The 24,128-nt window shown below is 40.0% G+C and overlaps 1 protein-coding gene, 1 non-coding gene and 1 pseudogene across 2 annotated transcripts; all 3 read right to left on the bottom strand.

The window, feature by feature from the left end:
* Window positions 1-208: 208 nt before the first annotated feature.
* LOC119264894 lies at window positions 209-380 on the bottom strand (annotated as a pseudogene).
* A 280-nt stretch (window positions 381-660) lies between these two features.
* On the bottom strand, window positions 661-775 carry LOC119264915. Its single transcript, XR_005131287.1, has one exon. It is a non-coding gene; the product is annotated as a U5 spliceosomal RNA (small nuclear RNA).
* Window positions 776-10,679: 9,904 nt separating this feature from the next.
* On the bottom strand, window positions 10,680-20,387 carry zgc:136472 (uncharacterized protein LOC678514 homolog). Its single transcript, XM_017684652.2, has 11 exons — window positions 20,164-20,387; window positions 19,124-19,330; window positions 18,675-18,808; window positions 18,098-18,235; window positions 16,509-16,616; window positions 16,286-16,411; window positions 15,257-15,454; window positions 14,979-15,099; window positions 13,075-13,256; window positions 12,791-12,880; window positions 10,680-12,694 (listed from the first exon to the last, which is right to left on the bottom strand). The coding sequence occupies exons 1-11, from the start codon at window positions 20,333-20,335 to the stop codon at window positions 12,632-12,634; spliced, it is 1,539 nt and encodes a 512-aa protein (XP_017540141.1). The 5' UTR covers window positions 20,336-20,387; the 3' UTR covers window positions 10,680-12,631.
* Window positions 20,388-24,128: the final 3,741 nt, after the last annotated feature.

Here is a 24,128-nt window from a genome sequence, read left to right on the forward strand (position 1 = left end):
TCCATTGGAACCGCACCGTCCGAGGTACGGCTCCATGGAGTCCGGGAGGGCCCCGAGGTTCCTGATCCATGACGACGTTTCCGGAGGCAGTGGATGTCATCTTAAAGGCAGGGTCCTTAGGTCCGTCTGCCAGGAATCCGTATCCTTGGTCCGAGCGGCTGAGGAATCTAAAACTAAATAACGTAAATGAAATAAAAAACAATAAAAAAAGAAATAAAACCCTAAAAAGGAGTCCAGAGGGTCACCTGCGGCAGCGGCGGTCAAGCCACCTGCTGCTGCACCTGCGTTCACCTCAGGAGCTCCTTCTAAAAGCTACTCAAGCACAGCGCTGATAAGAACAGATACTACACTTGATCTTAGCCAAAAGGCCGAGAAGCGATAACCAGAAAGCCAGTAAACCAGAGGCCGCCCCCTGGCACGCTCGAAACTACTGCGCGGTAAGCTCAAAGGGTCGTGTCCCAGGCCCACCCCAGGCCAGGCATACACCACAGACCGCCGGCGCTCGTCCCGTCAGCTCCGGACAACCGGTCCAGCCGCGCCTCCGCCCGTCTTTAGCCACACGGCCGACGCCAAACCCGTGCGCCGCTTCCGCACCGTTGACCGTGAAGGTACCCTTGCGAGAACATCTCCACCTGATTTTAAACACGTCAAAACAGATTTAGCTCTGCCGTGGCAGAGCCTTCAAAAATAAGAAGAACTCGTCAACGTTCCCCTCCACGGAAATCTTTAGTAAAAGGCGAAAGATTTGTGCGTGAATGAAGAGAAACCCGAGCTATACCTGGGAGCGCCTGAGCCTCCACACACCTGCCGGCGGCCTAAGACGCTGGCTGAGGGTAGAAGGCACCGAGAGTCCCCGTTTCTTGTCTCCTGCTGACTGGCATGGACTTCCCAATTTCATGAAGTCCTCCCTTTGGGCTGGCTTCAAATCAGGGCGGGGCCGCTTCTGCCTGAAGTGAAACGAGAAGAGAACATTACATGTACAAACTCGACTGCCAATATTTAAAAAAAAAAAAAAAAAAAAAAAAAAAAAAAAAAAAAAAAAAAACTGTCTGGAGGGTCTTACAGCTCAAGAAGGTCCCTCCACCTTTCCTTCACTGCATGATACCCCCACCGGATGACATGCTCCATCTGGGAGCCTCCCCAAGGTCCCTGCTTCATGGCCTGTTCCGGAGGCGATGGATCCATGTCTACCAGGTCCTCGAGTCACTATTTCATCTGCCGGGAATCCCAACTCCTGTGGACACCGCCCACACTCCAGTGAGCCTTACCTCTCGCTGGTCCCGCAGGTGAACCTCCTGCAAACAGCATATGGAGGCAGAAGTGGACGCCACATCCTGAAACACAGCTGTCCGCTTTGTCGCCTTCCGAAACCCTCTGACGATCACAGTTAAAATGGTAAGATCTGCCATGAAGTAAAAAAAGGGGGGTTTACAAACCACTAAAATACTTAAATCAATTAGAAGAGGAGAGCCCCTTTCCCTTCCACTCTGGTCTCCCCCCACGATCGCCAGCCTGTCCAGCTAGGCTGCCTCGTTGGGGGGTACCTCCCTGCCCCCATGGAACAGTGGAGGTGGTGGCGTCCCATCCCCCACCAGCACACTGGTTTACTCAGTCTTAGGGGGCATGGAAGGGGAGGGAGGAGCTCCCTCGGGCGCTGCCTCAGGAGGACCCACCCTCTGTCTCTTCTCGGTCTCCTCCTCCTGAGCCCTTCTCCTCTTCCTCGATCTTTTGGGTGGATGGGAGACTGGGGGTGCCTCCTTACCAGTCAGCGGGTGCAAGCCCTGGGCTGGGCTTCTGGCCCCCACCGGGGAGGAGGTGGCGGAGGCTCCTACATCAATGGGCTCCTCCACTCTCTCCTCAGCCGATCCATCCTCCCCAGCCGTCCGGGCCACGACAGGCCCTCCCCCTGCCCCCGCCAACATGCAGCATAAGTTGTAACTTGTCCTGGGCAGGAGTGGGCCAAATGTCCCTCCCCGCCGCAGTTCTTGCACCGGCGGGGGTTTTGACAATCCTTGGCCAAGTGGCCCTGCCCCAGGCAGTTTTTGCACTGCAAGTCCCTGCGCCCACTGACCTCGTCCATGCTGCAGGCACCCCCTGCAGAAGGCAGGCTGGCCCCTGTAAAACAAATAACCCTTATTGCCATTCAGGGAAAAACAGGGCGGGGGGTGCGTCAAGCCCCCCCTTCCCATCCTCCCTGAACTCCACCATGAATTGGCAGCGCCCATTCCAAATCCCCAGCTCATCCCGGACCATCCTTTCTCCCGGCTGGACCTCCCCGTACTGCTGGAGAAAAAGGCGTATAGCCTCAGCAGAGACGAAGGGGTTGAAGAGGTGGACGGTGACCATCCGCCTGCCGTTATGCCCCAAAGGGTATAGGTCAAGGTCCCCAAGCTCTGTGTTCTTCCACTGGGAGAACGCACCTCGAACGGTACGCTTCCATGGAATCCAGGAGCGCCCCGAGGTCCCTGCTCCATGGCCCATTCCGGAGGCGATGGATCCATGTCTACCAGGTCCTCGAGTCGCTGTATTTCGTGAACTGTGAACTGGGCGAAAAAGGAGTACTTCAAGCGTGGAGCGGACGGAGCAAGCCCCTCTTCCGTCTCCCTGTCCTAAAAATCAATTTACTATGTAGTCCTCATATAGAGGACGTATCAGATATTAAACTGCAATACCAGGTCGAACAGATTTTTCTTCTTCTTTTCTCGTCTAGATCAGAAAATCATACATTCACATCACTTCCAGGTTTAAAAAGTACTATTTAATATTTAACATTAAAATACACACTCAAAACACCCCAAAACACACAGAAATTGTGCAAAATAAAAAAAAAACACTTCTCGGTATTAAGGAAAAAAAGAAACAAAGGTGGATCCTTACGGCACAATGGGGGTGGGCAGAATCTACTTTAAAATCCAGTTCAAAATTACTCAAGCTGTGCTTGGGCAGACACAATAAAAGGTTTACGGCCTCTTAGATAAAACCGACAGAAAATACCAATAAAACTTTAAAATTCCAAAAAAAAAAAAAAAAAAAAAAAAAAAAAAGGCCGGAGGGTCTTACAGCTCAAGAAGGTCCCTCCACCTTTCCTTCGCTTCCCTTTGGGCTGGCTCCAAATCAGGGCGGGGACGGAGGGAAAATGGTGAACAGACGAAAAAGGATAATCCCAAATCAAACAACCCAAGATGTCCATCGGGACCCTTAGAACGACACTTTCTAGTTAAACTCAAGTCACTCTGTAGTCCCTCCACAGATGTCTTTTAGTACCATATAGTTTTATTTTCACGTTTCATACTTACATAACCTAACCACTGGGACACATAAGCTGTACATAAACTCCTGCAAATTGTACTCCATCAGTAAATAACAGCGGAACAGTACCTTACTCTACCACAGTCTGTCTTTTATAGACCTCATAACAACCCAATGTTTTAATTGTAACAGGGAATAAAACTGTACATATTTGTTTCCTAGCTGTGGATAGGAATCACCGGCACCTTTAATTCTAAAAGATCAAGGACTAGTGCAAGATGCTCCAGAGGAAAGACTGAGTCACTTTAGCTTAGTTGTTTCACAGCAGCAAGTTCAAGTTCCAAAGCACTCAAGTTAAAGCAAAATAAGCATAAAGGAAAGAGCCATAGCACACATTTAAATCTATTTTCTACTCTAAACTTGTGCATAAAAATGACCATGTAAAATAATTGTGGCCATTTTAAATACTTGACCAGACAATAATAAGTTTTTAAACAGGTATGTAAAATTAAAACATTACTTAATATTGTTGCTAAAACTTGAATATGAAGTTTAAACAAAAACAAAGGCATTTCAGCACAGTTCTACTTCAAATGCATCTTATACTCAAGCTTATCAAAAATGTTTTGCATTGCAAAATTTGCTTGGTTAGCCACTTAGCTCACTAAAGTTAGCAGAGGGCATTTGAATAATCTGTCTCCTCTTTCTGAACAGCGAGTTGAAGTGGTTGAGAGCAAGCTGGAAAAGTTATTGAAAATGGGCACCTATGCTTAAACTACAATTCACAAGACAGCTGTCAAAAAGGTCCAGAGACATATTCTATCTTTGAAAATGACTTACTGTAACATAGGAAGCATTGAGGGAGGATGCAAGTGAGAGTTGCTTTTCTTTAAGTGAGATTCAACAGCGTCCAAAAACAGTGGCAGAGGTTAATGGAACAGATAAATCCATGACTTGTTGTAAAAATCAACATACAAATCAATTTTGCTTGCTACTTGCCCCATAGTCATGTGTAAAGGGTCAGTGCCATATTTTGAAGAAAACACTTATGCCATTTTGTCTATAATAATCTATGCATGAATACGGAACACAATTAAATGACAAAGAAAACACGACATAATTATATATAATAAAAGTTGTGCTCACAAGTCTTGTCACTGGTGTTACCGTGAAACCAAAAATAAACGATGCGATCAGTGTGGTTTTTATTTCATTTATTTACATCACTTGACTTCGTTTTACCCATTTTATTGAGGATCTATGAAGAAAAGCACATGGTAAGACCACTGTGCCTTTTCAGTTATCATAAATTCTCATTTAGCTCATGATTTCATATGAAGCTTTTAGTTGAAGTTCACTGATGTGACCTACTTTATTCTTAAGTAATTGAGAAAAAAAAATACAAATGGATTAAATTACATATTTTAGTGGATATTCCATAATTGACGACATGTGGTTTGATGCTCTGTAGCAGCCATTTTGTAAAATGCATTTTTCGTTGATAATGTCACTGGTGTTACTAATCCTCATTGTTCTTAAACAGAAGATAGATAACATCAGTGACACCTATGGATCAATAGAAAAGTGGAAACTTCTAGAGAATGACCCAAAGGCAGAAGTCTGTAAATGATATAAGTGGCTGCAGTAGTGCAGCAGCTTAGCCACACAAACTAAAGCATAAAATATCTGGAGCACTGGCCTGACTTGGTCACCTCACACAAGGGTTTATTTCTGCCTGTAATTTATTCAGCTAAACGTGCAGTAAACATTGCTTCACTGACCAAAAAAAAAAAAAAAAAAAAAAAGGTTGCTGAAAAGCGGTTGGATGTTTGCAAATATCTCCATATAATAAAATATATTCCCAATCTTACCAAATCACTTAAAACAGTGATTTCTTTTGGGATTAATGTATTGTTTATGTTTATGAGCAGTGGCACTAATAATTGAGAAGAAGCTACTACCATGCCTACCTGCACTGTTGCCATCAGTGGTTAATGTTGCCAGCACTTGATTATTGATGTAGGGGATGTGTATAGGCCCAACACTTGGAGATTACCCAGTTCATGTGTCGATACTGACCGAACATACTTCTGGTTGGAAACTGGAATGGCCCAGGATCTGTTCCACACAGCAAGGTGGCATAAAACAAAGGTGAGCAAGATTTTAAAATACACATGGAAAGCAGATCTATTCTGACTGCATAAGATTAGGGTCCTACATACAATGCTCTGAAAACAGTGATTAATTAGTGCACACAAGATTTGAGAAATATGAAATACAAATATAAACACATACTAAGTCATTTAACTGTCCTTTAGTATTTCATAGAAGTTATTTACACATTCTTTGTTCAGGTGTTTCTCAGATCAATCTAGTAACAACTAAAGTACTGCACAGGCAAAACAGTTACTGTACCCAGTAGATTTATTAACAATATCATGATGGTAAGAGCCTATATCATTTATGATATGTCTGAAATGACATTTGCCTGATTTTGATGTGAACATTTTGGGAGGCGTTTCCTGCATTATGTCACGTTTTAAGCATTTTTGGGCTGGAAACTACAAATGCAATTCGACAACCTGGCCGGCAGGTGGTCCTCATTGACCGTTCATTGACTCGGCGCCCGAGTGAAAGCGGTGTACATCAGAGACGCACCAGTCCAGGTTTTCTCCTCGACTTCACTTAATTCAGTGAATAAAGCGCCAGAGCACAGACTGAGACCGTCAGATAATGAAGGGCAGAGTGATGCACTGAATCAGTACGACAGTCAAAAGGAACCAGAGTCGAAGAGTCGACTCCAAGCATTTTGACTCAAACTGCGTCCAAAAACACATAGCATACCAATATACTACACATACCACACTAATGAACGGACTTCTGTTGGTAGTGTGCTGTTTTTGACATACTACTTAGTGTGGGAATATGCGGTTTTGGACGCAGCTTTTGAGTCATTTCCCAGGAGTCGACACCGACTCCCAGACGCGTTGGAGTGGAAGAAAATCGATTCTTTTGGCCATTATTAGTTTAGTTTTCGCCGTTAAAATGCGGCGTATTTTACTAATTCAGCAAGCATTCAGCAAACGTTGTTCTGCCTTCTTACTTTGTTCTACTTATTTCGTGTAATTTAGAGCAACCTTCCTCCAAAAGAAACTCCCAATTTCCCGCCAGCGGGGCAGCTCAACAGATAGCTAACTAGGATAGTTAGAATTAGCCAACTACACACTCCAGTGCCTTTATTTAAAATAAAGCTCAACTTAATATAAAATAAATACCGTTTACAGATGGGATGCCCAAGTATTTACCTCGACAGTAGATCAATACAAAATTACAGTGCGAAATTACGAACGCCACTTCTCAAGTTAGCAAACCTACCTTAACCTAGCAGCTAACGCCAGCTAGTCAACTAGTTACTTAGATTACTGCAGGTTCAACCACGTAGCATTAGCTTTGTATGTCTATGGTTTCAAGGACAGAATACGCAACACAATTATGTACTTATGATGTGTGTTTTAAAGGCTATCCTTTAAATATATTTTAAAAACACGATTTTATTATATATATATATATATATATATATATATATATATATATATATATATATATATATATATATATATATATATATATATATTTTTTTTTTTTTTTTTTTTTTTTTTTTTTTTTTTTTTTTTTTTTTAATATAGCTAGTTAGCTAAATAGCTAACTACCTAATGTGGCACGCTAGCCTACAAAGTAGGAACCTGCTAGATGAATTAAATCAGAGGTACGATAACCTAACCTAGGTTTCCAGTCACTCTCCAGCGACTAAAACCACAACAAACCACTTTCTCTAAAAAATAATGTAAGTTAAGGTATAAATATTATTCATATATTACCTTTTAAAAGTATTCATGTGATCCAGATGCCCTAAAACTCTCTTGGCTGCTAATGCAGCCGCCAGATTAACGTCGTTGTACAAACGCTGAGCCAAGCTGATTCTGAAAAGCGTCCAGCTGGTAATCGCCCTTAGATCACCAACGGGCATCAGCTGAAAGGCTCCCTTTTGGTCAGCTGAATCAGCCCGTTTATTGGACAGATTGAAGATCTGTAGCCAATCACGGCTTTGCATCTATATATTAAAAACAAGGGCGTATATCTTACGTTTAAGAAATCCATCATTGAAAGCTGCTCATTTGAACTTAAAGGGGCATTCCACCGATTTTTTAAAGTTTTCGCATGATTCTATTGTTGTGATGCAAACAGAGCAGTTCAGTGTGGTTTGATGTGAAGTGGTTCACTGGATCACAGTAGAGAACCTTATAGACTTCATTCACAGTGGAGGTGATGGGAACTAGGACTCACAATGTCTACAAACCTACATGTCCTCATGTTTTTTTGCATGCAGTGTGGATGATTTTGTGTTAAATCTGAAAAAATAAGTTTTGGGGGACTATTTTGCCTCACAACACCCCTGCTGAAAAAAAAATGAATAATAGAAGTCATTAAAAGTTTCTGTTGGTGTCCCAACAGTCAGTAATGGTATTTTGTATTTGTCCTGATGGGTTGATATCACAGTGTTAAGGGTCCTAATGGTTCAGCAGGTTTCAGCAGGTTTTAATGCTAATGGTTCTAATGTCCTTTTTTCAATCAATCGGTCAATCAACCTTTATTTAAACTTGGAGTACATTGTGGGAGATTCTCATTTACAATGCAGCCAAGCTACTACAGAAATCAGGGTTTGGCCAAAATCTTACATCTTTTTTCTCAAATATATCATAAAATAAATTCTGAGGCATCATACAGGGTATTCAAAACCATTTCCCCTTTAACGCCTCTGAAATGTACTTCACTGAAATTATTACACAAAAATATTGAGTTTTTTTTACAGTAGTCTTTAGAAAAAATGCCTAACAACATTCTTTTATAATGCACACAAGGTGAAGAAGCACTTGTAGTAATTTTAGTATTACAAGGTGCAATAAGGTAAAAGTCATTCTGAGTGGTTTGGTTTGAAAAGTTCTGTTCTGAGTCAGAATTGTTCACAGTGGTGATGATAGGAACCAGACATCTATGAACCCCACAGACTGTCCACTCCACAGTGTGATAGCTATAAATATACAAAATATAACTTTTACAGCTTATGATACCTTTAAGACAGAAGCCTGTAGATTTTGGCTTTAAACATATTCTGTTAATGGCAGAGGTGTACAAGGCGCTGTAAGGCAAAATAGCCCCAACATATACATATATATATATATATATATATATATATATATATATATATATATATATATATATATATATATATATTATATATATATATATATATAAACTATTTTATGATTATATGTGTTACATATAAAACTCATGTTACACATGAAGGCATGTGTAGGTTCACTGGTCATTGAGTTAGTAAATAAAATGTCTATATTTGTATTGTAGACATTGCCACCCGTGGTTCCTATCAATGCTCTCACACCAAGTTCTGTTTTTCTTGCTATCAGCCTTGAAGTCCTTCAAAGCACCATTCCACTCCCTGCCCAGTAGGGGCACTATCCCACTTCTGACACCACTAATAGCATCTTTGCGAAGAGGGAAACACATGAGAGCCCATGATTTCTGCTATAAGAAGCGCTTTTTATTAACACCAACAGAAAATGCACGTGAAAACAGCTAGTTAGCAGGGAAGGTCATTTCTGGCTATAAAACGCCTATAGAGCCCCTGGAGCAGACTGGAGCAAGTGGCAGCCGCCACAATATATTTTACACTGTAGCATTTTCACTGGAAAACTTTTAGTAGAGAGGCTAGTATACAGCTTCCACTGCTGTTTTCTATTTATAACAACCTATTGACTATGGTGCTGCTCACACTCAAAGTCAGTGATGTATCTAGGACTTCCAGAAGGCCTACATTGATGTTTTTTTCTCGCTAAATTGGTCACATCTTCTGAAAATCCAAAGGTGATTGGTCAATTTCGCTGTCACTTTGTAATTGCTAATGGTTAATCTGGCCTTAGTTTGCCCCTCTCTTCAGCTTTTGAAGCACTAACCTATAGGAGACCTTGCTTAGCTTTATCTACTCAGATACCACAGAGAAAAACAGTTCCTGACTGGAGAATTTTCCTTAAGATGTTTCAAGAAAAACCCTCCTGCCTTCAACTCAACAATTAAATAAGAGTAGTGCTGTAATGCATTCAGAGTTTAAATACAAACCTGATTCTTTTGAATAAAAATTAACTAAAAATTACAGACAGGGTTTTCCAGTTCCCAGAAATCATTAGGCCTTTTCTGAAGGCTTAGATGGCCCTGAGGGTTCCCCACTGGTATAAAATAACAAAATGTAATGAATCCAAATTTTTTTGTTTAGTGCCAAGACTTAAACATTTACTCACAACATGTTTAATTTGTATTAATAACACATTAACTGCGTTGCAATAGCATAATATCATAATAATGACAATTTCTGCTTCTGCTTTTATTTGTAAATTTGTAATGTACTCAGTTACTTTCCAGCACTAATTTACATATTTCATATTATCAGTCAAATGTGAAATGTACTTTCTGCATAAGTAAATAGTAAAGATGTAAACAAAGTCATACAGAGTGGTTTGATATGAAACTGTTCTATAGCATGATTCATAGAAACTTGCAGAGTCAGAATTGTTTACAGTGGTGGTGATAGGAACCAGACGACTGAAGCCTTTAATATCTTCACTATCTCATAGAAAGCCATTACACGAAATGGTTATGTATACATTGCTGGATGTCTGACACATTGTTTCATGTTAGTTTTGAGATAAGCTTTAGGATAAGACAGGTTTAAGATAAGATGGCCTTGATGTTTTTTTGTTTTTTTAACTTAATTCAAGGCGGAGACATACATGCAGCAACTGCACATTACTCCACATGCTTGGATTAGTTCATTTCAGCCCCAGCTACAGCCTCACTCCACTATTCATAACTTGCAGCTTATTCTTGACTTATTTACTTCAACATATATTCCCCATTGTTTGATCTGCTGTGCAAATCTTGTCATATTTTTTATACAGTAGGTCTCCTAGCTTTATTCTTGTTTCATATTTTCTGTGTTTTTGACCTTTGCCTTTTGTTCTGGTTCTGGATTTGAGTGGATTGCCTGTGTTTGAGACCTGCTTTAATGACAGAGTCATGGACTGTCCCTGATAAAATTACTTTCCACATGTGGTTCTGCCTCAATCCTCCATATGTGTAACAATTAAGACTTAAAGGCAGGAGACATGCGTCTAGTGGTTTTATTTGGGGCAATCCAACACTCATTGTAATCTCAGGGATCAGTACACAGGCAGACAGCAAAAGTGAAGGCAAAGCTATTACCAAAAGCAAGTGTGTGTAAACATCTATATACATACATATATACATACATGCATGCATACATATATATATATATATATATACACAATGGTATTTGGACATTTGACCATTCCACCTGTATGAGCTTGTTGGACATCCAATTCCAAAACAACAGAACAGCTATAACAGCTTCTACTTATCTGGGAAGGCTTTCCACAAGATTTTGGAGTGTGTCTGTATGAATTTGTGCCCATGTAGTCAAAAGACAATTTGGGGAGTCAGCCACTGATGTTGGATGAGAAGGCCTGGCTCATAATCAATGTTCTAGTTCATCCCAAAGATGTTCAGTGGGGTAGAGGTCAGGGATCTATGTAGGCCACTGGAGTTCCTACACAACTTGTCAATCCATGTGTTTATGAGCCTTGCTGTGAGCACATTTAAAGTCACTGAGCTCTTCAGTATGACCCATTCTACTTCCACTGTTTGTCTGTAGAAACTACATGGCTATGTGTTTGATTTTATGCACCTGTTGACAATGGGTAAAAAAGTGTCCACATACTTTTGACCATATACTGTATACAACAATCTACTGGTGTGTGTAAAGAAGGAGGGGTGGAGACAGGAGCTGGAATAAGCCATTGGTAGGTCCAAATACCTACCAATGAGGGGCATCAGTGGTGTACATTTACATATTACAACTTTAACACAAATTGTACAAGCTTGTAAAAGCAATTTAGGTAACATACTTTTTACTTTGCACGTTCTAGTTTACAATGACTGATTCATTCAAATATATGAACTTAAAGCTTGTCTCTGAGTATTACTGGTATAGTCTATAGCTTGTTAGCAGCCTGGTGACCAAGTTATCCATATAGTGTTCATGCTGTATCACAAAAATGAAACTGTAGTAAAATATAGCATGACCATTCTATTAGCTAGTGATCGTTGTTAGGTTTTCTATGTTTTGCCCCTGTCTGACCAGCATATGCACATGTGCCTCATTACTATGGGCAACCAATGTAAATGCAAGCAAATGTGACTATAATCTGACTGTACAAATCAGATTTGGTCACTTGTGACTTGAAATCTGAACAGTCAGCCTAAAAATGAGATACAAGAAACGAATCCAATTTGCACACAAAGCCTGGGTTTAAATCAAACTGAATGACTGAATTATGCCAAAATATTGAAGTCCCATACAAGGACTACTTATGATACCCTAAAGGAATATCCTGCACATTTTAGTGCTTTCCCTGCTTTAACCCTCTACTGTATGAGAGCAATTAAAAATATATATATTCAATTCACGTTTCTTGCATAAATTGGTCCTTGATTTATTTTTTTGGACCTGATTATTACATTTCGAAACAAACAAAAAAAATGTGTACAAGGTCCTTTTGGAGTATGTTGCCTTGAGGCAACATTGTGCAACAATGGGAAGAAAAGATATACAGCCATGTTCCCTGAAGTGGGGAGACCTGGCTTGTGACTGGCTAAATCCATTCCACTGTGGCACAATGTTGTTTATAGGCAACGAACATATTTCTGCAAATTCTCATGAATGTTAAAAAAAAGTTTAAATATGCCCATTAAGAGATAGTGTGACCAAGTACCTGCCTTTTATTGACCTATTCAAACTCCTCCCCTTAATTGTTAACCCTATGTTTAATGTATAATAATATATATAATGTTAATTTAAAATTAGGAAGATGAGTTTGTTGCTCTGAGGCAACATCATGCAACAGAGGGTTAACACACTCACTTTAACCTAATAAAGGGCTATTAATGAGCTGGATCAGGTATATTGAGAGTGGGTAAATACACCAAAAAGTGCAGGGCAGTGGGCCTCCAGGGTTTAGAAACACTGCCCTAAATGTTCTTTAGGGTTCACAGTTCTTTTAAAAACCCAACTGAAAGATTATCTGAAAGTTTTTTCTGATCCAATTTATTGCTTATGCTTGAATTTCAAAAGTAAGTTTGAAAAGTCTCAGAAGTCAAGACTGAAAGGCCATCCTTGGAAAGCAGTTAGACAAGTATTGGTTTCTGTCTGTGTGTGTCCATCTGTCCATCACTATAATTCCTCTTTGGCTGCTGCTTTCTGTGCGTCCAGATATTTCTTCCTCTCTATCTCTTCCTACAAGACAAAATGCAGTAAGACATTTTAATAAAATGCACTGTGAAAACAGATCAATTCTGAAAAGAGAAATAGAGAAGGTGAGAAATAGCTGACCTCAGCTTTGTCCATCTTGGCACGCTCTCTTTCTGCATTCACAAACTCAACTATTGGTTCCAACTTCCTTTCGCCGGAGTATGACACTACCTAACACACATTTACACAAGACAATAAGCAAAAGATGCCACTCCACTGCAAACATCATACTCCATAAAATTAGATAATGATCTAGACTGGGACACTTTCAAAACTCATCACAGTTTCAAGTAACTAGTTGAATTCTTAAGTTTGGGATGTTAAATTGTAATTCATCATTCATTGGTGACTGAAATACTTCTCACCCTTTCAGCGTAGACGGCAGGAAACATTTTAATGGTTGGGTATCTGTCTGACATGCGGAGGTTTACGTCATTTGCTGTTATATCGATTCTAGCAACAACCACATCTTCATTTTCACTGAAGTGCTCTGCAAGCTCTTCCAACAGAGGAAAAAGTGCTCGGCACTCTGGGCTCCATGGGGCATCTGGAAAAAGAAAGTTTTAACATATTGGGAATCTCAGTACAACAGGTTGTGTGAAAACTTGATCTAATTCCACAAAATGCTAGAGGTTCTCAAATACTACTCTACAAACCCAATTTCAAAAACAGTAGGGACAGTAGGTAAAAAGCAAAAAAAAAAAAAAAAAAAACCAGAAACACTAACTTTTAAATTTTCTTTGACCTGCTTTTGCACAGCACTGCTTTAAAAAACAAGCATGCTTCTTTATGGATTTCACTACATGGGCTTGAGAATACTATGACAAACAATGTCAGTATACTCCGTCCAGAAACTATGTCAATTTCTGAGGAGTCAAACTCAACTGAAATGGTCTGATGTACAGCAGAAACATGTTTTGTGGTTTTAACCTTTCAGACTGTGTATGGAAATGATGAATATCATGTTCTCCATGCCAAAGAAGATTGTTATTAGTATAACATTCAAAAGTCAGGGTCTGTCATGTTATGGGGGTATTAGTGGGTAACTTGCACATTTGAAGCCACCAAATGCATTTTAGAGGAACGTATGCTGCCTTCTAGATGCTGCATTTCACCCACTGAAAACTAGCAAAAAAATCCACTTTCAGAACAGGATTTGTTTGCGACTTTAGTCCTTAAACGATTACTGATTGTTACTAAAAGGAAAGGTAACACAGTGGTGAACATACTCCTGTCCCAACTTTTTTTAGAATGTGTTGCAGGCACCAAATTTGTAATGTGCATATATTTTAAAAAATATATACACAACCATAAGATAAAACATCAAATATGGTGTTTTTGTATTGTTTTCAAGGTAATACATGTTAAATGAAATTTAGTAATTACTGCTTTGTGTTCTTTTAAGCATTTCACACACTTTCCCAATTTTTGTGGAATTTGGGTTGTACGCTATTAAAATAAAGGTGCTAAAAAGTTTTGTGGTGCTACTGTAGTTTATCTTCTCAATGAGTTGTTCTGTAAAGAGACATTTTTTAAATAAATGAGAGTTATTTAAAGTTTACAGAATAGAACATATTGCAGAGGTTCTGTATCAATTAAAGTATATCTAAGCCAAGAACCGCTTTGGAATCTTTATTCTGGAAAGTGTAGCTATAAAACTACATACACGTGTACTACACGTACTGGATACTGTAGTTTGAATGTACATTACTTTGCAAAAGTCCAAGACCACCATTAATCATTAAACACCATTAAACATTGATTTCATTTGCAGTCAAATGCTAGAATGCTATGGGTCTAAAGGATATATTGCTATCAAGAAGCTGTTAGAGAGAGAACAAAATAGAACTTAAAAGAAGAAAAATTGTAAATCAAACACAAGAGCTGCTGGTGTTTTTAGAATAATGGACTGTCCACCCTGGAGTCCAGACCTCAATGTGACTAAATGTGTTTGGGCTCGATTGGAGAAGAAGACAATGCAACCAACTTCTAAGACTGAACTTTAGAGGTGTGGAAAAATATCCCTGCAGATTTCTTTGTAAAGCATGTGTCTTAAAAGAACTAAACACTAAATCCTGTAAAATCTAATATTATATCTAGTTGTTGAGGCTTCTGTGCAATTTTTAGTTAAATGTATGTTGCAAAAACATGGAAATTAAACATATGAGGGGTGGTCTCTAACTTTTGCAAAGCACTATTTTGTGATTTCGATTTTGTCAACTGAATGTACAGCATACTGGCCTGCACCAAGAAATAAGCGAACACCTACAGAACAGGATTAAGACATTCTTGTTGTGGTTGAAAGAGACCCTCTCAAAGTTTATTCCCACCAGCTCCTTCACTGGCTGCTTGTCCCAACCATCAGGGACTGGCTCACTTTGTAGCTTCAGCTATGCAACATACAGATGTACATACATATAGAGACACACAGACAAGCACATCATCAGTATGTGTCCTATCCTCATTGGAACAGCATGAAAAATCATAAAGATCAACAAAGACATTTTGTGTTTCAGGTTATTGTGTGTCACCTTAACATTACCTCACCTTAGCATTCCCTTGTAGATAACTTTCACAGAAGTCAGTAAAGGTTTGTGCGTCCAGGAGATCTGAAGGCAACTGATATTGGAAGTTGTTTGTCAAGTTAACCATGCGCACCAGAGGTGCATCTTCCTTTCTCACATGAAAATACTCCATGATGCGTCCATTTCGAGGCTCCCCCGTGTCAATCAGCACAAACAGAACCTGCATCATATATACCATTAACATACTTCCATTTAAGAAATAAACATGTACAAGTCTACTAAGATTACATTACAGTTTTCAATCACAATATTATAGACTAAATATATTAACAGTCGTATGCAAAAGTTTGCACACCCTGGTCAAATTACATTTTGTGAGTTCAGGCCGTGCCTTCAACATGGTGGTGGTAGTTTGTGGGAAGACTAATTGTGGGAGTCGCTCTGGATAAGAGCGTCTGCTATATGCTGTAAATGTAAATGGGAGGTGGGGGGAGACCCTGAGAACTCAGGCTGGTGTTCTGGGCAGCTTCTGCCTGTAGCTAGAAGGGCAGATCCTCCTCCTAGCTGTAGTAGGATTGATGCAAGACTGAGGAACACTGAGGAGATGAGGTGGCGATGGAGACTGCGAACGCCCTCATCACGGGAGCTGAGGATGTGAATTTATAGGGCATTACACTGGAGGAATGAGGGATTTTAGGCATGTTCCTCCCCCAAACTTCAGTTATAACATAACTACATCATTTTAGTTTTTTTTCCCAGTATGTTAACACTCAATAAATAGGTAGACTTTTTTGTGCTTAAATTAAAAAGGATGTGCTAACTAGAAAATCAACATATAATTTGACTAGAGTGTTCAAACCTTTGCATACAACGGCACAAATAATGAAGTCTACAAGATATTGTTAAACAAATTTGAGCAGTGGTGGACGATTACTCGTTATAAGTAAATTAGAGTGCATTTACTATGTAATGTGTGATAACATGACAGTATATTGCTTACTAATGAAATAGAAAATGCCATCGATCGATCTGTTCAACACTGTATGTGTACCTTTCCTCTGAACTCTTTGGCGGTGCTTTTGAAGGCACGTTGCGTTTGTCTAAATCCTTTCTCGGCCTTGTCAATAAAAAGAACCAAGTGATTCTGCACCACAGAGTTCAGGATCATGGATGATGTCTGGAAGCAAAGACAGACATATGTGTACCAAGTATTAATCATTAATAATTTTGTTTTTAAACACTGTATCTGTTTAGAGAAACTCAAGTAGAAGTACCTTGCCATTATATTCTGTCACTAGTGGCATCTCGTGGATTCTGATGAAGTGAATGACATCTTCTTTCACTGTTGTGCTTGTCATCTCAATTTTTTCTGCAGTTTTTGACTAGGACAAAATTTATATATATATATTTAACGTACCAGAGACACAGATTAGCAGTTCACACAGTAAATATTTAGCCTGTCGTAAATATCTGTCTTGTAAAAAGCTCCAAGAGCTCTTTAGCAAGGGCAATGGTTCCCTGTAGAACCATAAACACTCAAAGGACAATTTGAATTCATGAATGGTTCTTTGCATGGTTAAATGGTTCTTTTCTGATGGAAAACCAGTTTATATTCTTAAAATCATTCTATTAAAGCATCAAAAATGGTTCTCCTATTGTTATGAGTTAAAGAACCCTATACAGTATACACTATACAGAATGATTTTTCTTCCCTAAATAAATCATGTTTCATTAAGAAATGTGTGCATGTGAAGGACCATTTAAAGGTTCAGTGGCCCTTCACATAATGTAAAGGTTCTTTACCAAGTGAACGGTCCTTTCTAGATCCACATTATGTGGATGTTCTTTCATCACATTCTCACATCTTATTTGCAATAACAATTCTCCAAAAATCATTCAAGGAACCCAAATTGATATCACACAAACATTTTGTAGTACCTTTATTTTTAAGAATGTGGAAAGTGGAAACTGATTACTTATAAGCCAACATATGGAAAGTACACCAATCTGGCAAAATATGACCACTTCCTTGTTTCTACGCTCGTAGTCCATTTTATCAGCTCCACTTACTGTATAGCTGCACTTTGTAGTTCTACAGTTACAGACTGTAGTCCATCTGTTTCTCTGATACTTTGTTAGGCCCCTTTTACCCTGTTCTTCAGTGGTCAGAACCCCTATGGACCCTCACAGAGCAGGTACTATTTGGGTGGTGGATCATTCTCAGCACTGCAGTAACACTGGCGTGGTGGTGGTGTGTTAGTGTGTGTTGTGCTGGTCTGAGTGGATCAGACACAGCAGTTTTGCTGGAGTTTTTAAACACCTCAGTGTCACTGCTGGACTGACAATAGTCCACCATCCAAAAATATCCAGCCAACAGCGTCCTGTGGGCAGCGTCCTGTGACCACTGATGAAGGACTAGAGGATGACCAACACAAGCAGATAAGCTATCGTCTCTGACTTTACATCTACAAGGTGGACAGACAAGGTAGGAGTGTCTAATAGAGTGGACAGTGAGTGGACACAGTGTTTAAAAACTCCAGCAGCACTGCTGTGTCTGATCCACTTGTGCCAGCACAACACACACTAACACACCACCACCACGTCAGTGTTACTGAAGTCCTGAGAATGATCCAGCACCCAAATAGTACCTGTTCCGTGAGGGTCCATGGGGGTCCTGACCACTGAAGAACAGGGTAAAAGGGGGCTAACAAACTATGCAGAGAAACAGATGAACTACAGTCTGTAATTGTAGAACAACGAAGTGCACCTATATAGTAAGTGGATCTGATAAAATGGACATTGAGCGTAGAAACAAGGAGGTGATCATAATGTTATGCCTGATTGTTATCCTCAGTTTGTTTACCTTTCTGAGAAGCAGAACTGAGTCATCAGTTATGTCATATTTGTTGAAGATCTCCTTCCTTTGTGTTACACCAAAAGGCAGGTCAGCAACATGAGCTGCCACATCGTAAAACACTGTTACCACACCTTCCTCGACATCCTAATAAACACACGGATAGAAACAATCATCTATATGTGCAGAATTTGTAGACTCCTTCGCATCCAATGTAACAGCCTCTACTCTTCTGGGAAGACTTTACACTAGATGCTGGAAGATTACTGTAAAGATTTCGTTGCTATTATCAACAGTCATGTACTATGGTGAGGTCAGGTTCTGTTACTGGATGATTAGTTCTGGACCATAAAAGGCCAGTCTGACTCCTCCCTGGTACTGGATGGTGCCCTAGTTCTTCAGAGAACACAGTTATACTGCCTTTATAACTCCCTTGCTCACAGTTGGCAAATGCAGTTGCTCCAGAGCTTCCCATTCTATTATCAGTGTTTTTCTATGGAGATTAGACATGGTTTGCCTTAAGGTAGCAAGGTATCTAGATTCCTTTGGACATATAATGTACTTCAGCATGTGTGAAAGATCCCACCTTAAATAATCCAAGAACAACCAGATCATCTTCTGCAATAAAGGTCTCTAACTGGTCGAGATCACTGATGAGGTCAGCTCTAGGGCCCGTTCTCCTCTTAAGCCATGTTATGATGGAGGCAGAGCTCTTCAGAACTAAAGCAAAAAACAGCATATATACTCAGCCAGTGTTTGTTATAACTGTTGGATTCATAAAAATAGAGTTAAGGAATAGAACAGTGGAGGATAGGGGAAGGCCTTCCTCCTTGCAGTCTAACATCCATGTGTTGAAAGCATGGTCCAATTATTTTTTAATACATTTTTTTCCAATACTTACTTTCCTTCATTTTTTTTACACAAAAATAAATTGTCTTTCTGACAATAATTCTGTGCAATCACATCTCCAAAATGATCTAATCTAATGTCTCATCACTGTACAGTTACATGAGTTAAACTGTTCTTTCATGATACCTGGACAGTAAACAGGGTTGTACTGGTCTCCGGACAGGTAGAGTCTTAAAGATGGCGCAGCTGTAACGTTTAAGGTCTTGGCAAGTTCCTTCTGTTTGGTCACATCAACTCCTCCCAGTTTCACATCAGACTCAGCCTCCTTCAGCTCACTGGCTGCTTTTGCAAATTCCAAGATTGAGCCTAGAGAATCTCCAGAGAGAGGAGCATCTATGAAAATGAAAAAACAAAGCTTGATCAGAACATTATGAAAAAAGTCAAGACATCACCTTATTACATAATCTATGTATAACTACTTAGGCCATCCCTTAAACCTAAGCCTAGACAAAACGTAATTATTTAGGAGACAGATTACACCTAGTCCTGTACTGCATAGTATTCTCAATGCAGAGTGTCCAATAAAGGGAATATGTAGTCCAGGGCCTGGCTTAATCCCCGTCAGGAAAATCAGCTCTTAATGGTGAAATCCATTAGCATTGGATTTTAGTTCAAGACTAGGCTTAATCTATGTCCAGAAAACTACCTTTTGGCTTTAAACCTCTATTCATAGTCGTATTTCAAAATATTGCATTTATTCAAGGAAATCATTTGTGACAAACACTTTTAGTTTCAGATTTCTTATATCTGCACCAAAGTTTAACTCACTGTTAAGACCTACATCAAATCCTTGTCTACGACTGACTGACCAAGGGTCTGTTTGCTGGACAAGGATTAAGCCAAATGCAGCATTCTGAGTAGAGACTCCCTAGTCAAAGGGAAAATGTAGTCTAGGGGTAGGTTTAATCCTTGCCCATAACACAAACCCCACCATCCTTCTAATCCAGTCATTAAACCTAACAATCTCATTACTGGATTAATGAGACACTCCACAGAGAGTCTGCACAACCAGTCAAATCACACACGTCTATTAAACTGGATTATAGCACTGCTGGTCAGTCTGATCAAGCTGAAGAATTACCACATATATGCTTGTACTGAACTATACCAACTAAATGCAGATATAAATCACATGAGACAAAACATAAAAACTCATGAATACTCACAGAAGTGCACCAGTAACTGACTATGTTGTTTGAGCGCTCGGTCAAAGTTGCTTTCGGTCAGCACCAGTACATTTTTATCCTCTTGGATCGGCTCAGCATCTTTGGCAGACAATGCTCTGAACACGCATGCACTTAGCAAGACGTACACAAGATACACCTGCACAGGCTTCATGCTGTCTTGTGCGGCACTAAACTCTGAGGCCTGGCGACCTTTAGAGTGTGAAAGTACTACTTGAGAAGGTGTGCATGTTTAATGACCCTCTGTAGTAACTGATATCCATGTGTACTTTGGTAATGGACTGCTTACAACCAATAGGAGGGGAGAGAATGAGGTAGATGGACGTCGTGGCAGCAGCACAGAGGAGTGTGAGGCTGACCTTATGAAGAAAAAATGGCTCAGTTTTATCTTTTGACCCAGTTTGATTTTGCTCATATGAGATATGGGCTACTTTGGAGATTTAAAGGGCCCATATCCTACATTGTAATTGCATTTTTTTTTTCTGTGGTCCTGTGTATCAAAAAGGCATTATATTTTTTTTGCTTGAACATGTTCTAAGCTATTCTTATAATTAAACAGATTAATATATGCAAATATCCCCTATACTGAATAACAGTCCTGTATTGTGACTCATTCCAAAGGCAGTCTGAACTGAAACCCTCATAACTTCAGTGTAAATGGGTGGAGCTAACATGCTGTAGGCGTAATAGTTAGAATATACACCGATCAGACATAACATTATGACCACCTCCTTATTTCTCTGCTCATTGTCCATTTTATCAGCTCCACTTACTGTATAGCTGCACTTTGTAGTTCTACAATTACAGACTGTAGTCCATCTGTTTCTCTGCATAGTTTGTTAGCCCCCTTTTACCCTGTTCTTCAGTGGTCAGGACCCCTATGGACCCTCACAGAACAGGTACTACTTGGGTGCTGGATCATTCTCTGGACTTCAGTAACACTGACGTGGTGGTGGTGTGTTAGTGTGTGTTGTGCTGGCACAAGTGGATCAGATACAGCAGTGCTCCTGGAGTTTTTAAACACTGTGTCCACTGTCCACTCTATTAGACACTCCTACCTTGTCTGTCCACCTTGTAGATGTAAAGTCAGAGACGATAGCTTATCTGCTTGTGTTGGACATCCTCTAGTCCTTCATCAGAGGTCACAGGACACTGCCCACAGGACGCTGTTGGCTGGATGTTTTTGGTTGGTGGGCTATTGTCAGTCCAGCAGTGACACTGAGGTGTTTAAAAATTCCAGCAACACTGCTGCGTCTGATCGACTCAGACCAGCGCAACACACACTAACACACCACCACCACGCCAGTGTTACTGCAGTGCTGAGAATAATCCAGCACCCAAATAGTACCTGCTCTGTGAGAGTCCATGGGGGTCTTGACCACTGAAGAACAGGGTAAAAGGGAGCGAACAAAGTATGCAGATTGTAGAACTACAAAGTGCCCCTATATAGTAAGTGGAGCTGATAAAATAGACAATGAGTGTAGAAACAAGGAGGTGGTCATAATGTTTTGCCTGATTGGTGCATGTAAGTGCTCTGTTTTTGGTGATATTACAAAAACCAAAGTTCAAAAAGAGGGTACACAGTGGGGCTGGTTGCAAGTTGTGCTAGCTGTTAGCTGCACTTCGTGTTGAAAACAAACTGGCCACATTTGACATTGCATTTGCTTTAATCATATTTATTACACATATATATGTTCATATAAGAGCTTTATAGAATTATAGTGGATTAATTGTGTTTATATGTCACTATCTTGAGGCTACCACATGTAGTCAAACAGCAGATGAAACACATTTAGCTTAGCACAGCCAAGTTGCTAGAAAACCAGCATAGCATAGGTCACCAGCAAAACCAGTATATCTTGTGTTTTTGATGGTGGTGTGTTGGTTAGTCACCACCGAAACCATATTGCTATTCAAAAAAGGCCTTACAGGAGAAGACAAAATGTTCAAAGAAGCTTAAAGGGGAACTCCACCAATGTTCCTAAACTTCTGTGCAGTTCAGTCATTCAGATGTAAACCATGTCATTTAGGGTGGTTTGTTACGACATGATTAATTGTAATAATAATAATTTATATAGCAATTTTCATGCCAGTAGCAGCTCAAAGTGCTTCATAGACAGGTGAAAAGGCTTAACAGTAATATAAGAAATAGGAAGTATTGATTTAGAAAGGGGTCATTGTAGAAAAACTCGCAAACTAAGACTTCTTTACTGATAGGAAGCAGGGGTCCTGTTGTCCAAAATGCAACCATTGTCGTTTTATTTACTATGCAAAATGGCCAGTGAACCTGCACATCTTCTCAGTTTTTATATATAATGTTGATGATGGTAAAATAGTGGTAGCCCTGAAAAAAAAAGGTTTCTTTGGGCACTATTTTACTACTTCTGCGAAGTATTTTATCTCTCCTGAAGGCCTTCACCATGAATTACTTTTTAAAATGTCTGTTTTAGGCCAAATCCTCGCTTCAAAACTTGAGGCAAACAACTTGTCAGACATCAGGCAGTGTATTCATAACCTTATAATGTAGTAACTTTCTGTGAGGTAAGCTTTTCGAGGTGGACGTCTGGTTCCTATCACCCCCACTGTGAACAATTCTGACTGAATAAGCTTCTCTAAGATGGAGCATTCGACCCCCAAACCACTCTGAACGACTTTATTTACATCTTAACCATTCAACTGTGCACACATACAAATGGTTAATAAGCAGTAATCGGCAGAATTTCCCTTAAAACCAGCATGTCTATTCACTTTTATCCACCGTCTTTAATGTCTATTCTGACTCCAGTCCAGTTGGTGGCGCTAATGCGTCATTTTGTTGTTCACGGAGAAAACGAAGCTGCCCGCGTAGCTTACCTGGGAGAGGAGAAGTAAACAGACCAGACTCGCGTTCTTCTGCATTTGTTTGACTTTAAGACCAAAAATGTGTGTGTTTTTCATGCTGGCGCAGACAAACTCGGCTGTAATCGAGTGAAAGTCTTCATCTAAATCCTGTGGCCGTAGTGAGAGTGTGGTTTCTTTAGTTGCAATGCTGTAAAGGTGTAGGAACAAACTCTTCGGTGACACTCGTCTCTTGCATATAAAGATGTTTATTAGCATTGAGAGGTCGAAGTCACAGACAAGCCTTCGCGAAAGAGCTTGGAGAGAAGAGCCAAAATTCTCTGACACGTCCGTTTACAACTCCAGGTTTTATACCGGTGTGGCCATCTGGTTTCTGTCCTCAATTTCGATGTATGGATCTTCTTTAGCCAAATTTGGTATAAACATACGTTATTGTCCAGAGTAGCCCCAGTCTGATATATAGCATTGTTTACATTCAGGGGGGGCCCATCCTGTGCAGCTGCCTCCTGAATCAGCTCCACCATATTTCAGTCAGAGGCCCACAGGATAAACTCAACCAGAATCTACACAGTCTAATAACCAATATGATAGAAAATAATGTTACGACTATAGAATTAATAAGGTCAAATTCAACACAAGAGCAACGTTAGTCAGTCAGAGTCAGTTAAATTAAGTTGGCTGAAGTTGGGTTAGCTTTGCTAAAGCTTTGCGCGTTTTGTGGATTTGTCGTAAGTATGAGGAGTAGAGCTGAAATTCACTTTTTTCTGTTCTAAACCGCCTGACTGTGGATGTGTGAGGGGTCCCTAAGGCGCCATACTGATTCTTTTTGATAAAGTGTGGTCACGAATTAATATTGGGCCTACCGTTTACATTATTGAGGCTACGAGGTGAGTTTCTCATAACCCGTGGCCATAATATATTAAAACTTACTCAGTATAGTAATTTGTGGCCTCAACATATTTAATTAGAGGCTTCGGTACTTTAATTTGTAACTTTGACTTAGTAGTCCGTGACCTGAATATATTAATTAGTGACCTCAGTGTAATAATAGGTGGCCTTAATGTATTAAGTAGTGGCTTTTATATTTTAATTAGTGGGCTCAATATTAG

This window comes from Pygocentrus nattereri, chromosome 12, assembly GCF_015220715.1.
Source record: "Pygocentrus nattereri isolate fPygNat1 chromosome 12, fPygNat1.pri, whole genome shotgun sequence".
NCBI lineage: Eukaryota > Metazoa > Chordata > Actinopteri > Characiformes > Serrasalmidae > Pygocentrus > Pygocentrus nattereri.

Excerpts from the sequence above, each read along its gene's own strand:
- zgc:136472 (XM_017684652.2), bottom strand. The coding sequence starts at position 20,335 with ATGAAGCCTGTGCAGGTGTATCTTGTGTACGTCTTGCTAAGTGCATGC. Across the intron at positions 18,809-19,123 it reads CAACCCTGTTTACTGTCCAG|TTCTGAAGAGCTCTGCCTCC; the intron begins GTATCATGAAAG and ends TTTTTGCTTTAG. Across the intron at positions 12,695-12,790 it reads CCAAGATGGACAAAGCTGAG|GAAGAGATAGAGAGGAAGAA; the intron begins GTCAGCTATTTC and ends TTTGTCTTGTAG.